The 23,788-nt window shown below is 39.0% G+C and overlaps 1 protein-coding gene across 1 annotated transcript in view; it reads left to right on the forward strand.

Moving 5' to 3' along the window:
* The window catches only part of LOC121293770 (centromere protein F-like), a 103,494-nt gene that overhangs the window by 53,832 nt on the left and 25,874 nt on the right, over positions 1–23,788 (forward strand). The window contains exons 12-16 of the mRNA XM_041217075.1: positions 6,121–10,043; positions 12,278–14,560; positions 17,340–17,492; positions 17,996–18,169; positions 22,199–22,336. Of these exons, the coding sequence (XP_041073009.1) occupies positions 6,121–10,043; positions 12,278–14,560; positions 17,340–17,492; positions 17,996–18,169; positions 22,199–22,336 (6,671 nt within the window). The remainder of the gene's footprint in view (positions 1–6,120; positions 10,044–12,277; positions 14,561–17,339; positions 17,493–17,995; positions 18,170–22,198; positions 22,337–23,788) is intronic.

Consider the following 23,788-nt stretch of genomic DNA (forward strand, 5'->3'; position numbering starts at 1 on the left):
TAGGTCAGTTGTTTCTCACGTGTCGGTGCAGACTCGATGGGCCGAAGGGCCTCTTCTGCACTGTGATTCTGTGAAAGTTTCCAATACTGTATCTAGGATTTCCAACACGGGTTGGATGTATCCCTGGAGCAGGTCAGAGGATGGAAGTTCTTTGGCGCGTAACTCACCTCCTGACTCCCCAAAGCCTGTCCATCATCTACAAGGCACAAGTCAGGAGGTGGGATATTCTCCACTTGTTGGGACGAGTTAGAAAAAAAATACTGAAGGTTGCGAGCTTACTCCAATTTTCTTTAGGTTTGATCACTCATGGGGCAGAATTTTTCTGTCAGCGAGCAGGGGGCGGGGTCCGCTCGCCGACGCGAAAATGACGTGGGATGACGTCGGGGGGAACCCCGATGTCGTTCTGCCCCATTTAAATATTCAGGAAGGCGGGGGGGGGACAGCGAAATCAGCTGTTTGCCCCCGACCTGTAAATGGCCAATTGAGGCCATTGACAGGGTAGTTAAATCAATTAAAGGCCCTGCCTGTCCAACCTTCAGGCTGGCGGGTAGGCCAGGAGCCCCAGCGGGCTTCTGAACAAAATGAAACCTCAACTACTGGTGGGATGAGGTTTCATGTTGATTTTAAAAAATCTTTAATAAAATTTCTGTGATATTTATTAACATGTTCCATCTCATGTGACATTGTCACATGAGGGGGACATGTTAATAATTTTTTTATTTTTCTATTTTTACACTTTCAAAAACTTTCAGCGCTTTCCCTGAGACAGCACTTAGTCTCAGGGGGATGTGCGCTCTTTTGTGCGCATGTGTGAAAGAGCACACTCTGACAGTTGGGGAATCCCCGCCCGCCCGCTGTTTGGGCAGGCTGCCCGCCCGCCATCGAGCCGGTGGGGCCCGCCAGCCCATCAAGAGCAAAGTTCTGCCCATGATTTCATAGCCAGCTGACTAGCTCCTTGCCAAGTATGCAGATCTGAAATGGTAGGTTCCTATTGGCAAGCGAAAATAAAACTGAAAGCTCAGATGATTCCTACAAAGCTGTGTTGCTTCTTTGCATAAATAGTATTAAACATTTTATCCACTCATTTCTCACTTATCTTTCAACTTAACCATATGAATTGGTTTCATTAGCATAGAATTTTATTTTTAATTTGCTTCTCAGTTTTTTCTACTTTAAGTTAACAGTTTCAGCTAAAGGTTAAAAATACTCTGCTAATGCTAGAAATTTAAAATCAAAACCTTGGTTGCTATTTCAAGAGTAATTGGCAAGGATAAATGTCCTTCATCTGGTCTATTGGTAATTAAGAGAGTGCAAAATGGAGCACAGAATAAAATGTGTAATGATTTAAATTATTTTCAATGTATTACAATTAGAATTGTGTATTAGGCAACTTTCTAAGTAACTACATAATGTTGCCTTGTTGGGAAGCTAAGAGATGGCACTGTCAATACAAGTTTGTGTATCTAAAAACAAGAAACTTGGCATTTCTTATTTTAATATGTTATGATCAACTTGTAGTAGAATGGCTGCATTCATCTTAATATCATCTGTGAGAAATACTAAGTGATGGCTAGGCACTCCCATGGCTAGGCATAAGGAGGGAGGAAAATTTGAAGCGTGAGTTAATCCTTTATCTTGTACACCTCCCAGTGGCAAGCCAGTGAACAGCAATGGTCGATGCCTTGGCAAAGGATTCCTCTCTACCTTTAATATGTATGATTAGGAGAGTTTAAATTGCTACTTTAATGCTTTTACAACAAGTTCTCTAATAGGGCAATGTAAAAATAAAAATTCTAATTCTTAACTGCTGTATTAACTTGAGACTATAAACTCAATATGAAAGTCTTTTAAAAGAAAACTAATAATAGAAGAATTGAGCATGGATTTTGTGGTCAGAAGCAAAGCAACGGAGCTTGCCACTGACCTCAAAGCTACCTGCCACTAAGAGCTCGTGATCTCTGGCATGGTGCCAGATTAGGGGGACACAGCAGCAATGATGTCAGTAAGTAACCAAGTTGAAATATTTACCTACCGCAAACTAGGAAGTAAAAAGCATTTAAAATCCTTCACTTTTAATTTTAATTTTCATAGTGAAATAAATGTATGTCTGTATTAAGGTAGAAGCTAAAATATAGATGAATAAAATTATTAAGATGCGCAAAAAAGTTTTTTCAAAAATGAGGAATTTTTAATTATAGTGAAGAAATCTGGCTTTCTATAAATATAAAATTAACTTTTCCAGGCCAGTAAGGGTGTTTAGCAATAATGATGAAGTTAATATGACATTAAAAACCCAGTTAACACTTTATTCAACAAGGTGTAACTTTTTCTAGGGTTTTTACAGCAAGACTAGCGTTAAGAGTAGAAGTTCCTGTTATGATTGCAAGGGGATAGCAGTCTGTGGGAACCTCTTTGTGCATCCTATGGAGGAGCATAGACTCACTGATAGCAGCTTCTGGTTTCCTACGTTATTCTGCACTTATTTGAGCTCCCGAAGTTGCAGTTAGTTTCAGTGAAGTAATGATGGTGAAAGTTAATAGTTATTTCCACAGCAAAACCTGGGCCACAGAATTAGACGGGCAGTTTTTAATTCTGCTGTTTGATAAGTCTATATGGATGATTCCCCAATCATTAGGATGGGATATTATTCCATTGTCAACTTTAGAATAATAATTCAGAACAAGGCATTTGTGGAATAATACAAAATATATGAATTAGTAAGTCTGTTGTTTACATAACATAAGAAATAGGAGTAGGCCATTTGGTCTCTTGAGCCTGTTCCAACATTCAATAAGAACATAGCTGATCTGACTGTTGCCTGCTCACCATAACCTTTGCCTCGCTTGTCAATTAAAAGCCTGTCTAGCACAGCCTTGAATATATTGAGTGACCCAGACTCCACTGCTTGCTGGAGTAGAGAATTCTGAATATTAATAAGCCTCAGAGAAGAAATTCCCTCTCATTGCCATTGTAAATGGCAGATCCTTTATTTTGAAACTCTGCCCGCTAGTTTAAGGTTCTCTCGCAAGGGGTAACATCCTCTCTGCATCTACCCTGTCAAGCCCCCTCAGAATCTTATAGGTTTCACCTCTCATTCTTTTAAACTCCAATGAGTATAGGCCTAACCTGCTTAACCTTTCATCAAAAGACAACTCCTTCATCCCAGGAATCGACCTAGTGAACTTCTTTGAACTATCTGCAGTGCAAGTATATCTCCTTAAATAAGGAGACCAGAACTGTATGTGGTACTTCAGGGCGTGTGAGGCCGCACCTATACAGTTGTAGCAAGATGTTCCTACTTTTATACTCAATCCACCTTGCAATAGAGGTCAACATTCAATTTGCCTTTTTTGATTACTTGCGGTACCTACATGTTGACTTTGTGTTTCATGTAGGATCCTTCTGTAGCACAGAATTCCATATTCTCTTTCTAAATAATATTCCGCTTTTCTAATCCTTCTGCCAAAGCGGACAACCTCACTTTTTTCCACATTATACTCTATCTCCCAAATCTTTGCTCATTCACATAACCTATCTATACCCCTTTGCAGACTCTTTGGGTGGAATTTAATGCTCTCCTTCATGGTGAGTTTGGTGGCTAGGGGGCATTTAATCAGATGAGAGGGAAGCTGGTAGCCCTCTCAGCCCTGGTGGGGGACTTGCCATGCGGGAAACCCAAAAAGCAAACCCTGTTGGTTTCCTGAAAGGGAAATAAGACCATAACGGATTGCAAAGATTTCTCAACAACCCACCTAAATGTCACTGAGTCAACCAGTTTTCACCTTCGAAGACCTTGCCTTGGAATTTTCTCCAAAAGTTGCCTCAATGATAGCACACCTCGCAGGGTTTCAGTCTCGTCTCCTGAGGCTCTGTTCCCTTGGATTCCCGAGTAGGCACTCGAGCACCAACTCACAAGCACAACTTTGACTCTTCAGTTGCGCTGAACAGAATACTACTGCTCCAAACTACTTTACCCCACAGCACAGAGTCACCAACCTTCTGTTGCCTTCTTCAATTTTCAGGGCTTTTCCTGACCCCTCACCACTTAAAGGTCTGTCAACTGCAGTCCTTTTTCTGCATAGCGCTTTTCTCTGCTCCTCTTTCTTCTCAACTGGGACCTCTCCCTGTCTCTGTCCCTTGCCTGTGACTCCTCTTTTAGAACCACTTCCTGTCCCCTCTCCCTGCCCCCTGCCTGGGTCTCTCTTGACTATGGCGCCATTTTTTTTTTCTTTTTACACAGGTGCACTGTCAGGGTGGCCGAGCCCTATTGCTCCCAGCCCGCACATGTGCAAAACTTACGAGGGCTGTCAGGACTTGGAGTTCCTGACTTCCCCGTTCCCCAAGAAGGTAAGTATGGATTTCTTGACATGGACCCCTTGGTGACCCTGGAATTTAGATGGCTGCATTACAGGCAGTAGGCACTGCCTCCCTGGTGGCACTGCTGAGCACTGAAGATCTGTTGGGCTCTGATTGGCCAGTTAAGCGTCTGATTGTCCTTCTCACAACTGGCTTTCTCATCAAGTATTGTCGGCAAATTTGGCTACTTTGTACCTTCATCCAAACCATTGTATAGATTGTAAATAGTTATGGCCCCAGCTGATCCCTGTGACACCTGCCAAGTTACAGTTTGCCAACTTGAAAATGTCCCATTTATCCTGACTGTTTCATGTTAGTTAGCCAATCCCCTATCTATGCTAATATATTTCCCCCCTGCAACACCATGAGCTCTTTATTTTGTGCAGTAACCTACAGGTTCCCATTTATCCACCTTGCTTGTTATATCCTCAAAGAACTCTAATAAATTTGTCAAGCTTGGTTTCCCTTTCGTAAAACCATGTTGACTCTGCCTGACTGTATTATGATTTTCTAAATGTGTTGCTTCTATTTCCATAATAATGGATTCCAGCATTTTCCGAATGACAGACATTAGGTACATTGGCCTATAATTTTCTTTCTCCCTTCTTTCTTGATTAATGCCTTTACACTTTCAGGTTTCCAATTCGCTGGGATCTTTCCAGAACCTAGGGAATTTTAGAAATTTACAAGCAGTGCATCCACTTTCTCTGCTGCAACTTCTTTTAAGACTCTAGGATGCAGGTCTTCACGTACAGGGGATGTGTCAGCCTTTCCTGCTCCTAAGTTATATGTTCCAATGTTTTAGTCCCATTAGTTTTCCTAATACCTTCTCTCTACTGATAATGATTGTTTCAAGTTCCTCTTTCCCTGATCCTAGTTGAAACTACTGACTACTTTGGAGAAAAGAACCCATAATGATCAGCCATGATCTTATTAAATGGTGGGGCAGGCTTGGGGGGCTGAATGGCCTACTCCTGCTTATGTTCTTATAAAACTCACCAACCAAACATCTAACTGCTCACTTCATCAATGCTTCTAGGCTTCAAGTTTCACTGTCTCTTGCTCCCTCTCTCAGACTGCTGCTTGCCTTATTAAAAAAGAACAGCACATTTCCCTCACTCACCAAATTCCCAGTTAAGTATTCTATAGAAGCTGTACTCTGTTGAGTTGGCCTCCATTTGTTAACAAAGGCCTCCTATATTTATTCTAGTCAGCATTCCCAAAGACCTGAGTCCGCCCCTGCTGACCGGGTAACCATTTTATCTAGTCACCTAATTAACTGCAACTGCTACTAACAGGCAGATTGTTTACCATTGACTAACGCTGTTAAAGAGAGTTTAAGTGCTAAATGCAAAACTTTACTAGATTTCAGAAATTGATCAACCTTTAAAACACTCAGAATTCTCTCATTCTCATCAAATTCTCTCACCATTCACCAAATTGCCAAGGTAAGTGCATTGTAGAAGCTGTACTCTGGTGAGCTGGCCTCTGTGCTACTTTTCTCTAAATTCCGATTTTAAAAAATCAATTTTATTGAAGTGTGATGTGGTTAGATTTCCTTAATTGTAAAACTGTATTGAAAGAACACATTAACAACTTCTTACCCACAGCACACAGAGCAAATCTTCCTTCTCCACAAATGTGATAAACGTAGCATTTTGAATATTAGTTAAGTCTGTTGCAATGTGACTTCACTTTTTTTATCTTGAGTTTTGATTTGCTGATGAAATTGTGCTATTTCTATGTACCTTTTCACCTTTTTAGGTAAGAACACTGTTCAGGAAGCCGAGATAAAAAATCTACAACAAAAACTAGATGAACAGAGCAAGTCAATGTGTATGAATACAAAAGACCTTGAACAACAAATTTCTCATCTGAAAATGGAACTTGACTCTGCTTTTAAGGATAGGAAAGAGAAAGAAAGAAATGTGGAACAGCTGAATGTTCAGATTGGTATAATGGAAAATGAAATTGAAGAACTGCAAAAAAATATGCAATTAAGGGAAAAGGCATTTCAAGAACTAAAGGAAGAAAGTAGTTCCCTGGCTCAGTGGAAGGTGCAAAATATGCATGTTGTAAATAATTTACAATGTGAAAAAGGGGTAATGGAAAACAAAATTAAAGAATTGGAACAAAGTCTTAAAGTTTCTTTAAATAAAAATCAACAACAAGAGCAGAATCTAGAGGTTTATCGGTGCAAGAGTGAAAAGCAATCTGAAAAACTTAAGTCTCTTGAAGATGAAAAGGAGAATTTGCAAAGCCAGACTGATCATCTTAAGAATATGCTCAATAACAAAACATCTGAGTTAGAAACACAAAAGCAGGCCTTTGAAGAATTCATGAAAAAAGCAAGGCAAGAGGAAGAAAAATATGGAAAGGAAGTAGAAAACCTGAACTTGAGCATTTCTCAGCTAACAGCTCAGATAGCTGAACTGGAGAAAAAATTGCAACAAGAAACCGACAAAGTTGTGGAATTAGAAGAGTCTCAACGTGTATTCTGTGCTGATTATGAAAATGTCAGTAATTTGGCAAAGTCAAAAGATTGCTTGATTGAACTGAAGGAAACTGAGATTTTGAATTTGAAGGACCAAATTTTGCAAACCACAAATAATCTTGAAGAGCATCTTGCCAAAGTTGAAGCAGAGAAAAATCATTTAATGCAAGAGTATGAAAAAAGCTTACTTGACAATTTTGAAGTTGAAAATATAAAGTCAACACTAAAAAGTTACCAACACAACATCTCTACCTTCAAGGAACAGATTACTTGTCAAGAATCCTCTCTGAAGCTTGAACAACAACAACGGTCTGAGATGGAGAGCAAGTATGAAATCCTATTAAAACTGAAAGAAGAATTGGAAGAACAATGTGAGGAGACAGAAAATAAATATGAGAACTTGCAAGCAGAAATGGAGCAAGAAATTCATCAGCTGAAAACGCAACACGCTGAAGCGTTACAGTCTACCATAGTTGAGAAAGATAAATCTATTCAAAATATTGCACAAGAACTTGAGACCAATATGAATAATTTTAAATGTTTGCAGATAACCAACAAGGAGTTAGAAGCAAAGCTGGAAGCTTGTCTTCAGTTTGAGAAGTGCATTCAGGAAAAAGAAGAGTTAATTAGTTTAAAGGAAAAAGAACTCATACGGCTTACTGAGGAAAATGAAGAACTGAAAGACTCCATCAATACTGTGATGCAGGAAAATATGGAATTGAACAAAGTGAATTCTAGTTTTACTGATGTAGTGAAAAGGAATGAAGCAGTGCTGCAAGAGCAGACCAAAAAATATGAAGAAGAAGCTGCTACTAAAGAGAACACACTCAAAGAGCTTAAAACTTTGTGTGAAGAACTAACTTCAAAACAAAGATTGCTGCAAAACACTGTAGCAGACAAAGAAAATGATAATAAACAATTATTGGAAAAGATAAATGAAAAGGACACTAGGGAAGATGGATTAATGCATCAGTATGCAGTGTTAGAAGAAGAATTAAAGAATCTTCAAGAAAAATGTGTTGCTTTGGAAGAAAGCAAAGACTTCTTGGAAAAGCAGTTATGTGAGAGATCACTGGAATTAATGAAGAAAATTACAGAAGTAGAGGAGTTGGAAAGAAGCCATGCTGAGGGTTCTACTGAATATAATGCTAAAATTATAGACTATGAGGAAAAGATTAAAGCAATGATTGAAGAAATAGAGTGCCTACAGGCACAGCTAGAGAAGATGGAAGAAATTGATCATTTAAAAAAGGAACTTTCTGAATCTTATGCAAGGCAAAATAAAATACTGGAAGAGCACAATGAATTACTTCAAGAAAAAGAACAATTGACACATCTGATAAGAAAGCAAGCTGAAAAAGAAGCTGTTTTTGCAACAAAATTAGAAAATCTTGAAAATGATTTGATTATAGTGCAGTCCGAAAACATAAAAAAGAATAAGTTAATTGCAGAGAAAAATCATATTTCAGATCAATTGAAGGATGCAGTAATAACAAAAGAAACTGAACTTCAGAAACTTCAAGCTCAACTCCAACTTCTCCAGATGGACCTTGAAGATAAAGAGGCCTCTTTAGAATCTTATATTTCTCAAATAGAGCAAATGCAAACTGAGAATAGCAATGTGGAGAGTAAGTTTCAGCATTGTGAAGAGAATAGGACTCTTCTGGAGAAAGAATTAAGTGCACTGCAGACAGAGATGGAAGCTATGGAATTGAAATTTAGTGAAAGCAAGAACCATGAAGAATCATTGCTGGGACAAATAACTCTACAGAGGCAAACTATTGAAGAGCTGAAGAGTGAATTTGAAAAACAAAAGGAGGATCTTGACCACCTTCATTCCTTGAAAATCCAGCTTACTAAAAGCCAGAATGCAGAGAAGCAATGTCAGATAAAAGAAAAAGAAATTAAAGAGCTTCAAGAGAAGCTGTTTCAGTCTGAAATACAGATAAGTGACTTAATGAGTCGTAATAGTGACATTGAATCTCAAATGGAATCTCGACATCATGAGTTAAAAGCACAAATGCAAATTACTTTGAGCAATATGGAGAATACTCTGCAACAGAGTGAGGAACAAAGAACACTTTTACAGAAGGACTTGAATAAAGTACAGTCTGAATTATCAGCTATGCAATCGCATTTCATTGAAGGCAAAAATCGAGAAGAATCTTTGATGGAACAGATAGCTATGCAGAAGAAAACTATTGAGGATTTGAAGAGTGAAATTGAAAGAAGTACAGATCAGGAAGCACATTACAACTCGATGGTGTCTGAGTTACAGTCTCTTATTGCAGCTCTGGAAACTGAAAAGGCTTCACTGTTGACTGAAGTAGATTTAACACACAAAATTATTGATATAGGTGCTCAAGAATACAAAGCTGAAAAAGAAGAAGAAACAGTTGCGCCCCAAGAAATTAGGCATCAATACAGTACAGAACAGAAAGAGATGGCTGACAAAGTTGTTGAGAATGAATCATCAGGTGAAAAGAAAAGCCTTTTAAACACAATTGAGAAAAGTAATGATTTTGTGGAAGAATTAAAGACAGAATTGTCCATATTACAAAGTAACTTGATAGAAACCCAGTCTGCTTTATCTGGAACAAAGACTGAAAAAGAAACACTGCAATCTCAGTTGAGAGCACTTGAATCATCACTAGAAAGTGCACACATTCATATGTCGGAGCAGAAAAAGCACTTGGAGCAGCTAGAGAAGGTGATTCAGGAAAAAGGTGATGAAGTAATTTTACTCCAGCAGCAGCTAAAAGAGAATTCGACCAACTTGACTGTAAATGACCAGCCTACCATTTCCATTCAAGATGCTCAACTGAAAATGAAAATAGTAGAACTGGAAACTTGTTCTGTGACTTCTGAGCAGCCCCTTACATTGCTCAGAGAACAACTTCAGAAACAGCAAAATTCTGCAGATCAAGCCTGGGAATTGCATCAAAACTTAGCTGCAACAAGACAAGAACTTGAATCTCTCAAACAACAGCATTTATTTGAAATTGAGAAATGGCAGCTGAAGTTAACCAGTCTAACAACTGAGATGGAAAACAAGTTGGCAGCACAGAAACAGCAGACTGAATTGTTGTCTGCAGAGTTAGAAGGTGCGAGGATCCAGCTTCAATCTCTGGACCTCAGTGCTCAATCATTGCTGTATACCAGCTACCTTTCTGAAGAGAGTACTCCACATAAGGTGAATAATAAAAATCAATATTGTAGTTACTAATTATTGAAATATGTAATATGTGTTCAAAGGAGGATCGTAAATGTTATAGTTAATAAATTAAGTATATGCCATAACTCTTGAAAAACATTTTTTTGGTTCATGGAGGGAATCGCAGCTGTGCTTGTTTCTATCCCTAATCAACATCACTAAACAAGTCTTTCCTTCCGGTAGTGACTGTAAAATGGTATTCAGAAATAGCAATCATAGCTTTCTAGCCCTTTCCCCTGCAGGCAATCCCAGTTAAGTCAGTCCATTTGTGGTGCTTGAAGGAAGGAATTGGAGCTTGTGATCTTTCTTCTGTACGATACAGAATGTGTATCAACCAATGAGCCATCAGGAGAGCTGAAATTCCATGAAACACTTGTCATTTTGTTTTGGCAAGCTATGGAATACATAAAAACATAGAAAATAGGAGCAGAAGTAGGTCATTCGGCCCTTTGAGCCTGCGCCGCCATTCAATTTGATCATGGCTGATCATCCATCTCAACGACATACTCCTGCACTCTCCCCATACTCCTTGATGCCTTTAGAGTCCAGAAATCTATCCATTTCCTTCTTAAATATATTCAGAGACTTGGCCTCCACAGCCTTTTGTGGTAGAGAATTCCATCACCCTCTGAGGGAAGAAATTTCTCCTCATCTCAGTCCTAAATGGTCTACCCCATATCCTGAGACTGTGACCCCTTGTTCTAGAACCCCCCCATTCAGAGGAAATATCATCCCTGCATCCTGTCTGTCCACCCCTGTTAGAATTTTATATGTTTCAATGAGATCTCCTATCGTTCTTCTAAACTCTAGTGAATACAGGCCTAGTCTGCCTGATCTCTCCTTATATGACAATCCTGCCATCTCAGGAATCAGTCTGGTGAACCTTCGCTGCACTCCCTCTCTGGCAAGTATATCCTTTCTTAGGTAAGGAGACTAAAACTGCACACAATACTACAGCTGTGGTCTCATCAAGGCCCTGTACAGCTGCAGTAAGACATCCTTACTCAAGTCCTCTTGCAATGAAGGCCAACATATCATTTGCCGCCTTAACTGCTTGCTGCACCTGCATGCTTGCTTTCAGTGATTGGTGTACAAGGACGCCCAGGTCCCTTTGTACATCAACATTTCCCAATCTATCACCATTTAAATAATACTCTGCCATTCTGTTTTACCTACCAAAGTGGATAACTTCACACTTATCTACGTTATAATGCACCTGCTATGTATTTGCCCACTCACTCAACCTGTCTAAATTGCCTTGAAGCCTCTTAACACCCTTCTCATTGCTCAGACCCCCACCAAGTTTTGTGTCATCAGCAAACTTGGATATATTACATTTGGTTCCCTCATCTAAATTATTTTTATATTTTGTGAATAGCTGGGGCCCAAGCACTTGGCGTGCCTGCCACTCCGAAAAAGACCTACACTCTGTTTCCTGTCTGCTAACCAATTCTCAATCCATTCCAGTATATTACCACAAACCCATGTGCTTTAATTTTACACACTAACCTCTTATGTGGGACTTTATCAAAAGCTTTCTGAAAATCCAAATACACCACATCCATTGGCTCTCCCTTATCTATTCTGCTCGTTATGCCATCAAAAAAACTCCAGTAGGTTTGTCAAACATGATTTCCCTTTCATAAATCCATGCTGATTTTGTCTAATTCCATTGATATTTGATATTTTCTAAGTGCCCTTAGAATGATAGCATGAATAAAAATATTTATTATAAAAAAAAAATAAAATATAAAAAAAAACTTGCCCTCCACTTATAATGAAAATCTCCTCAATTGCGGTTCAAATTAAATAATGTATATACTTATTTAAAAACTTAGCCTTGTTTTTGAATAGTCACTTTGACAATTTGGACATTTTTATCAACATGTACTGGTCTCAAAAGTATCACTAGTATGTGTATTTCTAGAAAGAAATTATATTTCAATTGTGCCTGTCACTCATCTAGGACATCTCAAAAGTACTTAGAACCACCTTTTTAATAAAAGATAAGAGTGTGAGAAATACTTAAGATAGGAATAATCTAGCAATGTAGTTTTTATGGAATATTTTTTTATTATTTATATGTTGCTATTTCATTATAATATTTTATATATCAAGTTTGGCCATACATACTTAAAATTATCAATTGTCTTTTTTTTGGCTTACAAAGATTGATATGTTTAATTACAACTATTTTTGTTTTTCATTTAAAGCATACTGATTCAAAGAAACAACAAAGAGAGATGACCTTCGTCACCGATCAATTGGAATTGGTTCATAGTCTAAATGTGACCCCTGACAGTAATGTACAAAAGGAGCAGAAATCTAGTTTGCAATCTGGCGCTATAGGAGAAAAGCCTGTATGCTGCACCATACATTTTGATAATGCTGAGAACATAAGCAAGGACGTTGACGATGAGTTGAATGAAAGTAACACAAAACGAGAGCACATAGTTGAACAGATACATTTAGCTAATGAGGAAGTTAGTGTTCCAGTGGATTGCCAATCTACCCATGAAATCTCTATTGGCTCTCAGTTACAGTCTGGACAAATTCTGCATCTTCTTCCAGATGAGGAAAATAAGAAAATATCTGAAGTACTACTCAGTGAAATGGAGAATTTGCGATCCAAGCTAGAAACCCATCAAAATGAACTGTTTTTCAAAGCTGCTGCATACACTGAGTTGGAAAAGAAAATGCTGTTGTTTGAAGAGGAGAAGCACTGTCTACATAATGAGTTGAAGTCCTCAGCTCTTGAAAATCAAAATCTTTCTGACAAAGTAAAAAACCTGGAGGAAGAACTCTTTAATATTTCACTACAGCTGAATATGGACAAAATTAAATTGTCTGATGTGACCAAGATGTTAGAAAGCTTAGAGGTAGATAAAAAAGACAAGAGTGAACAATTATTTGAACTGGAAAATGAACTGAAACGAGCTAAATCAGATAAAGCTAACTTAGAAAAACATATCCTTGAAATGGAAGTTGGCCTGGATGAATTGCAGATCAGAAAGCAGTCTTTGGAAAAAGAACTTGAATCAAGTCAAAGGACCATTTCTGTTCAGGCAGAAAAGCTGACTGAGCTTGAAACAGAAAATAATGGGGTTATTCAGGAGCTTAGCACTTTAGCTGAGACAAATAATGAATTGGAGCAAACCGCTAAAAAGCTAGAGGCAAAAGTTCAAGAGCTTGAAGCGGAAAAAATCTATAATTCTAATACCATCAGGGGGCTTGAAGCTGAAGTAAAGAAACTAACCAGTCAGCTACAAGCTGTTGCTGAACGAATGGAGAAAGTTTCAAAGGAAAAGAGAGACATGATCCAGGAAGTCCAATATTTGGAGAAGAATGCTATGTTGGACACAGAAGGAAGGGGGGAATTACAGCAGCAACTGAATCAGTTGAAGAAGGAAAACTTATCCATGCTAGAGCAGACTGAAATCATGCAAAACAAGATTAATATTGTAGAATGTGAAAAGTTAAATCTACTGCAATCCTTGGAGTCCTCTCAGTTGGAAAAAGGTGAATTTGCAGGAAGGTTGAACTCCACCAAGGCAGAAGTAGCTGAAATGCGGCCTGCCATTGAGAAACTTAAGGTGCGCATTGAAGCAGATCAGAATAAAAGTCGACATATGGCTGAAAAACTCAAAATCAGTGAACGAAAAGCAGACTCCCTTCAAGACAAGATTGAGGCTCTTGAGCGGGAGCTGCAGACCTCTGAAGAAAATATGGAGCAAATAATATTGCAAGCTGAAACTGCAAAGGAGCAGGTTGAGATACTAAAGGAAGAGAAGGAAGTAATTACTGAGAAACTGAATCTATTGACTATGGACCTTAATTCTCTCTTCTCTGAGAAACAAGCTTTAGAGAAACAACTGCAACAAAGTCAGGAAAAGTTAGAAACTCATTGCTCAAATTTGTCAGGAAAATGCGAAACAGTTGAAAATGAAAAACTCAAAATGACTGAAGCTTATGAAAGTTCTGTTAATGAGCTACAGTCTCAAATTAGCCATTTAAATGAACAAGTAAACAAGTGTCACAAAGAGTTGGAAAAACTGAGAGAAAATGAGAAAAATTACCTCAATCAAAATTCACATTTAGAATGTGAAAAGATCCGGTTATCCAACCAAAGGCAGGAAACTGATAAGTTCAATGTGGAGCTACAGTCTGTAAATACAATACTCAGTAAAGATCTGCAAGTAATTCAACAGCAGGTGAATAAGCACATAGAAGAGAAAGATAAACTTCAGCAACAGATTGCAGATCTGGAGCAGTTGAAGCAAAAAGATTCTGTGGATTTGTGTAACTTGCATATTGAAGTGGAGAATTTAAGGAGAGAAAGGAAGGACTTGCAGACGACAGCAGCTGAATCTCAGCAAGCAGCACAAGATCTCTCAGCTAGGTATAGGATCATGCAAGAGACTAAGGAAAATTCTGAGAAGGAACTACGAAATGAACTACAAGTTTCTCAGTTACAAGCTTCTGCACTTCTTAGTCAGGTATAACAATTTCACCAAAAATACTTAATTAGCTCTTTAGGTGACTTTTCTGTAAATAATAGATGTATATTTTGACATTTAATACTCTTCCCCACATTCACTTCAAAGTCTTTTAGAATGAATGTATAAACAAGTTACAAGAGCACACAAGAATTAGGAGTAGGCCATTCGGCCCCTTAAGCTGGCTCCACCATTGAATAAGATATTGGCTGATTTGATTGTGGCCTCAACTCCACTTTCCTTCTTGCCCCCCATAACCCTTGACTCCTTTGTTGACCAAAAATCTATCTAACTCAGCCTTGAATATATTCAATGACCCAGCCTCCACTGCTCCCTGGGGAAGATGATTCTACAGATGAATGACCCTCTGAGAGAAAGAAATTCTCCTCATCTCAGGCTTAAATGGGAGACCCCCTAATTTTTAAACTGTGTTCCCTAGTTCCAGGTTTCCTTACAAGGGGAAGCATCCTCTCAGTACCCACTCCGTTAAGTCCCCTCAGGATCTTATATGTTTAAGTAAGTTCACCTCTTATTGTTCTAAACTCTAATGGGTATCGGTCCAAGGTGTTCAATCTTTCCTCATAAGCTAACCCCTTCATACCAGGGATCTGTCAAGTAAACCTTTTCTGAACTGCTTCAAAGTCTACAGTTTTTAATTGCTGTTAAAACAAATACTGTAACTTTCTACTTCTCTCCATCCTGTCATTAGGCTATTAATTCCCAAACTTGGCTCAGTGTGATCACTCCTTCATGATTTATATGATCTCTACACTTCAGCTATCCTGGGACTTTCGCATAGATTTGTCAATTTAACAGGAAGTTTAATTTTTAAATCATTGATCTATTTATTTTATGCTTCACTTGCCATTATTAAACTATTGAATCACAGTCAAAATGCTGTGAATTTTGTTTTTTATTCTTTCACAGGATGTGGACTTTGCTGGCTAGGCCAGCATTTTTATTGCCCATCCCTTATTGCCCTTGAGAAGGTGGTAGTGAGCCAACTTCTTGAATAACTCAAATATTTCACCCTGTATTCCTGTTAACTATTCCTTTTAACCTTTTTTTTAATATATTGAATGACCTGCAGTAGTTTCATTGTTCTTTAGTTGTTGGCGAATTCTGTAGTTTCAGTTTTTTGACAAAAATATTTACAAATTAAGAAAAATCAGCCATTAACTGAACAAGCACATACCATGACCAACATTGCTACAACAATATCAATTTATACAGCATCATTAATGTAGAAACAAGTGCTTCAAAAGCATAAGGAAAATTGATACTGAGCTCAAAAGAGAGAGATTAAGAGGGCGACCAATAAAGTGGCCTAGAAACTGGTCATTATATTGAGGCTCTAAGCCCAATATCTAGGCTATCATTGGCTGCATCATTCCGGCACAGGGATGCATAACGCTGCGCCCCTCTGGGTAGTGAATTTTAAGGATGGTTTTTAAAAGAGGAGATGGAGAAAGAATGGAGGGGTTAAGGGAGGGAATATAGACAGTAGACCTAGGTGACTAAGGCTTAATGTCATTATAACCACTGGCAAACAAGGAGTTTTGTGGGACGTGAGAGAACATTTGTTGTTCCCTGACTTTATATAAATACCAGAACTTGCAGTTTTGAGCAACAGTTTTTTTTTTAAGTTGTGTTAGCATAAAAAGCAATATTATTGACCTCATAACTCAGATGAACACGATAAGACAGATGCTGTCAGTGTCCCCTGTTTAACTGGTAGCTGAAGTAAAAAAAGCTGTTCATATCTTTTTTTTATCCCTTTCTAACTCTTAACTTCCCCACATGGGCTGGCCAAGATTAAGGAATTAGTTATACAAGTATTTTGGCTTGCTGGTTTCTAGAATAGGAACAGTAATATATTAGCCCAGATATTGCAGTTTTGATAACTGCAAAACTATCGGTGTTCACTGTCATTGCCTTATGAAACTGACAGCAACTTTTGGCATCCGCACACATGCAGTTAATGCAGAAATACAAAAGTTGCTGCCAGTTGATTTCCTGCTCCTCCACAGGATGTGCTGTTGAAGCCCAAGCAGACAGCAATCTGTACCAATGACTGAACTGATGAGAACTTCTCCTCTTAGAGTGTAATGTTACTGTTAAAATCCCTGAGTAAATTAGGTCCTGTTAATGAAGTGTAACTTTTTAACAGGGCACCAACTCATAACTGGTGTTGAACATCCTATTTGCCCCTGGAAAATTAATTTTATATTTCAATAATGTCAATTTTTTCCATTATGAAATCCAATACTTTAAAATATTTTTAAGTTTGTTCATGATATTTCAGCTTCTAATATGTATGAAGTATTCTTGATTTAGTTTCTGTAAAATTTATATAAAGATAAGTATAAGTATAAGCATTGTACTTCATTGTTTGTTGTCTGAGAATTATTCAGTGTAATTGGCTGCTTATTCTGCCCTGTTAACATCTATGTTGCTGGATGTCTAGAGATCCTTTGGCTTGGCGCCAGGTTCACAGTAACATTGGGGCTGGAGAAATACACACAATAGATCACTATATCTTTGTGGGCAGCTTTCTTTAACATCAGAAGCGAGCACTATCATTTTGCTGCTGACTGCAAAACCCATGCTATTGTCTAGTGCCTTAAACCGACTACTTTGATGCTGATGTAAGTTACCTCTTCCGAGTTACACAATGTAACTATACAAAAGGTTATCATGAAGATTGAAAAAAATACTTAATAAGCTTCTTCAAAATGCTATAACATTTAGTTTAATAAGTAACCATAATATCTTTTAGGTCGATGATCTTACAGAGAATAATCGTAAACTGCAGGATGATTTATCCATAGCCAATGAAAACATGCTGAAAATGCAGCAGGAATTTGATGCAGAGAAGAAGTTCATTTCATCCGAATGTGAAGAGTTCAGAAATCAGACAGAAAGCTTTAAGGTTCAGTATCAGAAAACTCCAACAATCTGTCATTTTCCAAAGATCAATGTTTTCCCTGTATTTTAAACAACAAAAAAGTGTAAAAAGTCTAGATATATTTTTATTGCAGCTGTGTCATTATTAATCTACAGAAATACTTAGTTGCAAATAAAACTTTCTCTATTCATAAGAAATAAATGCTTACAAAATATTATACTGTTATAAGACAGAGGTTTTATTTGTAGGAATGGGTTTTGGAAAGTATACAAGCAATATTTTTGTCATAAGTTAACCAAGCCATATTTTTAAGGTAATGGAAAACTAGTTGTGACCATGGACTTTAATCTAACAAGGACGACATTTCTATTCCTTTGTGACAGAGTTGGGTGGCGGAGAAAAAATCCCATTCTTTGTTTTCATGAAAAATCAAGTTAAAAGTATGGAATATAATAATGGAAATAGTGTTGAAGTTATTATTGCAAGTTATATTTCAGATGTAATTGTAAAATTGCTTTTATCTCTAGTTGCAACTAGAAATGTCTCGATCAGAAAAATACAAGTTAGAAGAGGATGTTGGGCACTTACGGAATGAACTGCAAATCACTGATGTACTGAAGAAGGAAGTAGATGAACATAAACAAAGACTAAGGTGCATCCAAGAAGAGCACCAAACTGTGCTTAAAGATTTACAGGATCAGGTAAATTATTGCCCTAAATCAGAGTTGATAAAGGATTCATCCAGAAATCAGACAAAAATCAAACAATTAGTTTTGTATTAGCTTGGTATTGGAAATCTCCTAAAATACAAGAGCTGTCCATAGCCCCATGTCTCACCATTACAGAGCTTAATACGGTGAATTGCCTTTAGGACTTAGTGACTGTTATACGGCAACATAGGAATCATTTTTAAAAATTCATTCATGGGATGTGGGCATTGCTGGATAGGCTGGCATTTATTGCCCATCCTTAATTGCCCTTGAGAAGGTCGTGGTGAGCCGCTGCCTTAAATCGCTGCAGTCCATGTAGTGTAGGTACACTCAGTGCTATTAAGAAGGGAATTTCAGGATTTTGACCTGGCGATAGTGAAGGAACGGCAATATAGTTCTAAGACAGGATGATGTGTAGCTTGGAGGAGAATTTGCAGGTGGTGCCCTCATCTCCTAGGTGGTGGAGATCGTGGGTTTGAAAGTGCTTTGGAAGGAGCCTTGGTGAGTTACTAAAGTGCATCTTGTAGGTCATACACACTGCTGTCATTATGCGTTCATTGGTAGTGGAAGGATTGAATATTTAAGGTGGTGGATGGGGTGCCAGTTAGGTGGGCTGCTTTGTCCTGGATGTTGTTAAGCTTGAGTGTTGTTGGAGCTTCACTCATCCAGACAAGTTGAGAGTATTCCATCACACTCCTGACTTGTGCCTTGTAGCTGGTGGACAGGCCTTGGGAAGTAAGGAGGTGAGCTACTTGCTGCAGAATTTCCTGCTTCTGACCTGCTCTTGTAGCCACGTATTTATATGGCTAGTCCAGTTCAGCTTCTGGTCAATGGTAACCCCCACCCCAGAGGTTGATAGTGGAGGATTCAGCAATGCTAATGCCGTTGAATATCAAGGGGAGATAGTTAGATTCTCTCGTGTTGTAGATGGTCATTATCTGGCATTTGTTTAGCTCAAATTTTACTTGCCAGTCATCAACCTAGGCCTGAATGTTGTCCAGGCCTTGTTGCATATTGACATGGACTGTTTCAGTGTCTGAGGAGTTATGAATGGTGCTGTGGAATCATTGACAAACACCCGTACTTCTGAACTTATGATGAGGGAAGGTCATTGATGAAGCAGCTGAAGATGGTTGGGCATAGGCCACTATTCTGAGGAACTCCTGCAGCAATGTACAGGACTGAGATGATTAACTTTCAACAACCACAACCATATTCCTTTGTGCTAGGTGTGACTCCAACCAGCGGAGAGCTCCCCCTGATTCCCATTGACTTCAGTTTTGCTGGTGCTGCTTAATACTTGTGACACTTGGTCAAATGCTGACTCGATGTCAGGGGTAGTCACTCTTACCTCACCTGAGGTGCAAAATCTTAAGAACTGTAAGGAGAGGAATGACCAATTGTTACCATATATAATTATATTTAAGATGATCCCAAGCAGGATACAACTCGCTTCTCCAAAATAAATTCATGATGCTTGTATAAGATGTGGGTGAACATTATTGAATCCTTTCCTCCTCCTCCTCCTCATTACTGTTAGTGTTCTAGTCATTTATTACCCTCCTTCTCTTGTACTCTGATATTTAGTGTTTGTCGTGGCTCAGTGATAGCATTCTCTGCTTTGAGTCAAAGTTTGTCTTGAAACTTGAGTGCATAATCCAGGCTGCCACCTCAGTGCAGAATGGAGGAAATGGTGCACTCTTGGATGTCCCATCTTTCGGATAAGAAATTAATTGAAGGGCCTACTGTGCCCTTGGAGAGGAAAAGATCTCTTGGTATTATTCAAAGAAGAGTTTTCCCTGTTTCCTGGCCAATGTTTATCCTTCAACCTACATTGCTAAAACTGACTGTCTAGTCATATATCTCTTTGGCATTTGTGGGCATATTACTGTGTGACCATTCAAAAAAAGACGCAAGACAATAGACACAATTTCCTGGCTCATGGTTGGATGGAGAATATGGACTGGGTTTTATGCTTCACACCTGCCTGCCACTGCAATTATACCAGTGGTGGGGGTGAGTTGAGCAGCTCACCTCTATTGGGCCAATTGAGGCAGTTAATTGGGCAGTTAATGCCCACTTAAGGGCCTCATCTCTCAGCTGTTGGGAATTAACCGACCGTGGTAGAGGCTCACACCATGCAGCCTGCCCAGCTTGTTGCCCTGCATGGGCAGGGGATCATCAGAGGGCCTTCTCCACGGTTTGGCTTCCTACCCCCCTCCCCAGTTGCCCTGTCCTCATGGCCTCTTCAACTCCAGTACCCCATCCACCTTGCCCCTTACCGGCTTGGCACCTGGTAAGATCCCCAAACACTTAGTAAATCTCAATCCAGCACCATGTGCTCCTGTTGCAAGAACCAATCAAACGCCAGCAGCTCTCTCTGTGGCTGGACTTCCTTTCCCGGCAGGGAAGCGTAAAATTCAGCCCACATCCTCTAATCGACCATGAGCTAGGCAATTGTCCGTTGTCTTGCATCTTTTTTGAATGGTCACACTGTAATATGCCCACAAATGGCAAAGAGATATATGACTAGACAGTCAGTTTTAGCAATGTTGGTTGAAGGATAAACATTGGCCAGGAAACAGGGAAAACTCTTCTTTGAATAATGCCAAGAGATCTTTTCCTCTCCAAGGGCACAGTAGGCCCTTCAATTAATTTCTTATCCAAAAGATGGGACATCCAAGGGTGCACCATTTCCTCCATACTGCACTCAGGTGTCAGCCTGGATTATGCACTCAGGTTTCACCTGGCTATCACTGATGGGACTGGGGGTGGGATGATGGAAATCCCTTTCACAGAGTGGCTGATGGCTGCTACTGAACCCAGGCAATCAAGAAGAGGGCCCCAAGGCAGCTAAATTGTCTTCCTCCATTTGCAGGGAGCTGGAGGCCAACTGGAAAATCCAGTAAGGCTCCAAATCACATTAAATCAGATTAATTAGATCAATTCCCCCTTCTCATCCTGCCTAGGGAAGATAGCTGTGGGTTGGTTGGAACCATTGAACTGGCATGCTAGCCAGTGGCACTATTTTTAGTGCCTGCCTGCTTCCATTCCCGACCCCGACAGGGACTAAAAGTTCTGACTCGGAATTGTAGAATTTTTCTGGGTAACCATTTGGCTGATGACCTTCTCTGATTGGAATTCTTATAATGTTGCTTGGATTTTTTGGCCAACATGTCTAGTTTGCAGCTGCAATGGATGAGTTGGCAAAGTAGTGGATTGTTTGCTGTGCCTGAGACTTTGAGCATTATAGACAGGTATAGAGATCTGTAAATCCCCTCTTGGTCTTGGCAGGGTCAGAGATAAGCTTGCCCTCTGTTTTTCAAATGAATACAATCGTTTCGTACTTGTTTTTCATTAGAGATATAGGCTTGGTAGTTTCTTGATTTGTCTCCTTGCTTGTGATAGTTGTAAGTCGTTATAGAAGTTTTCAGATCCTGCTTTCAACAAGCTACTTAGTTAACTTCTAAGCATTATCTGAACTGCTTGCTGTTTCAGATTGTTCTGGGATGGCAGTATTTCTTTGAAAAGTTGCTGGAAATAACATTGCCTGTGTGTACAGTTTTAATGGTTTCCCAGTGTGATGTTGCATTTCCCATTCTCTGATGTGAAGTAGACAAGCTGCTCCCGCATGAAAGATGTAAATTCCGAGTTCTCAAGGAACATATTTAGGCTCCAGGTTGGTGAGAATGAGGTGGAAGGAACAAAAACACATTTTAAAACCAAGGCCCAAAGGAACAGATCTTTTTTAAATGGGACACTGAAGTAATTGTTAAGTGAGAATATAAATATTTATGTTAGGTTAATTATCAAAATTATACTGTTGATGTAAATCATTCATTGAAATTTGTTGCGATTAGATTGTCTTAATGCTTTGGAATTTTATTAAATAACTGTTCACTAGTAATTTTTCTTTATTTTACTTTTTCAAACATTAGTTATGTCAGAGTACTTTGTACATACAAAAAAGTTGATGAATATTTCTTTAAACAAAAGCAAATACTGCATTTACTTTGTCAGCATGAAGTTCAAATACAGTCATACCAAGAGAAAATGGCCGTGATGGAACAACAGCTTACTGTGCAAGACATGGAAATTGACAACCTAAAGGCTGCAAAAGAAGAAGTAAATGTTGCCTTAAAAGATGCTATCAACAAGGTAAAACTTAGTGAAATCTGGACGTTTTGCCTATTTTTACATGCAACATACTCCTCTTGATGTAAACTGACTGCTGTTAGGAGTGACTTTTATGTTGCATGAATTCTGAGAGCCAGGCATTTAGGTGTGTGTCCATAATGCCCTACATAAAATTATATGATAACCTAACCTTTTGGTTAGGCTATGAATGAGATATTCCTGTCATAATTATGTGCCTCCATGATCTTTTCAAAAACAGACAAGTGAAAAATTAGAAAATCAGCAGATATGAAACATTACAGTGTGAAACATTACAGTGTATTATATCAATGCATGTGAACATAACACAGTAACAGTTATTATCAGACTTACTGCATTAAATTAGTACAACTCGACTCTATATAATACCAAGTGATGAAAATATTGCCCTTCCACACTTCACTGTGTTGTCTTGTTTGACTTAGACAAAATAATTTCTTCCTCAGTTGCATTCTATTTTGAAGCTTGGTGTAAGCTTGTCCTTGCAGCTTTGTGTTTGTTTAAAGAAAAATCCTGATTGCTCTTTTCTTTAATTTCTTCCTCTGTTCACAATTAAAGGGAAAGGCTTATGCCAGATGACTGTTGCTGAGTGTGCAATCATGTGCGTCCCAATGAAATGAGTGACTACTGGACAGGCTAATGAATAGCTTATTATTTATAATTTTGGGAAAACTACGTAAAGCCTAGCACATTAGCTTTTCAACCTTAGTGCTTCCTTTTTAAACTTGTATAAATATACTTTGGCTTCAATTTAGCACTCCCTTCCCCACCCACCCACCTACAAACACACTGGGCTGGATTTTGCCGTTGGCGAGCAGGGGGCGGGGCCCACTCGCCGACATGCAAAATGATGCAGGATGCGGGGGGAACCCCTGACACCATCCCGCCCCGTTTAAATTTTCAGGAAGGTGGGGGCACAGCGCAATCAGCTGTGTGCCTGCCAACCTGTCAATGGTCAATTGAGGCCATTGACAGAATAATTAAAACAATTAAAGGACCTGCCCGTCCAACCTTAAGGTTGGTAGACAGGCCAGGAGCCCCAACGGGCTTCTGAGAAAACATGAAACCTCATCCAACGGCGGGATGAGGTTTCATGTAGGGTTTAAAAAACTTTAATAAAGTTTTAGTGAAACTTATTAACATATTCCATCTTGTGTGACATTGTCACATGAGGAGGAAATGTTAAGGATTTTTTTATTTTTCTATTTTTAATGTTTGAACAACTTTGAGCGATCTCCGGGGCAGCATTTAGCCTTAGGGAGATGTGCAGTCTTTCGTGCACATGCGTGAAATAACGCACTCTCACATTCGGGGAGTCGTTCCCCCGCCCCCCAGCACAGGAAGCACATAGTGCTTTCTGCCGGGTATCATGCTGGGCGGGCCTTAATTGGCCCACCCACTTAAAATGGCAGCAGGGCCCATTTCTCCGGTGGG

Source organism: Carcharodon carcharias, chromosome 2, assembly GCF_017639515.1.
Source record: "Carcharodon carcharias isolate sCarCar2 chromosome 2, sCarCar2.pri, whole genome shotgun sequence".
NCBI classification, from domain to species: Eukaryota; Metazoa; Chordata; class Chondrichthyes; order Lamniformes; family Lamnidae; genus Carcharodon; species Carcharodon carcharias.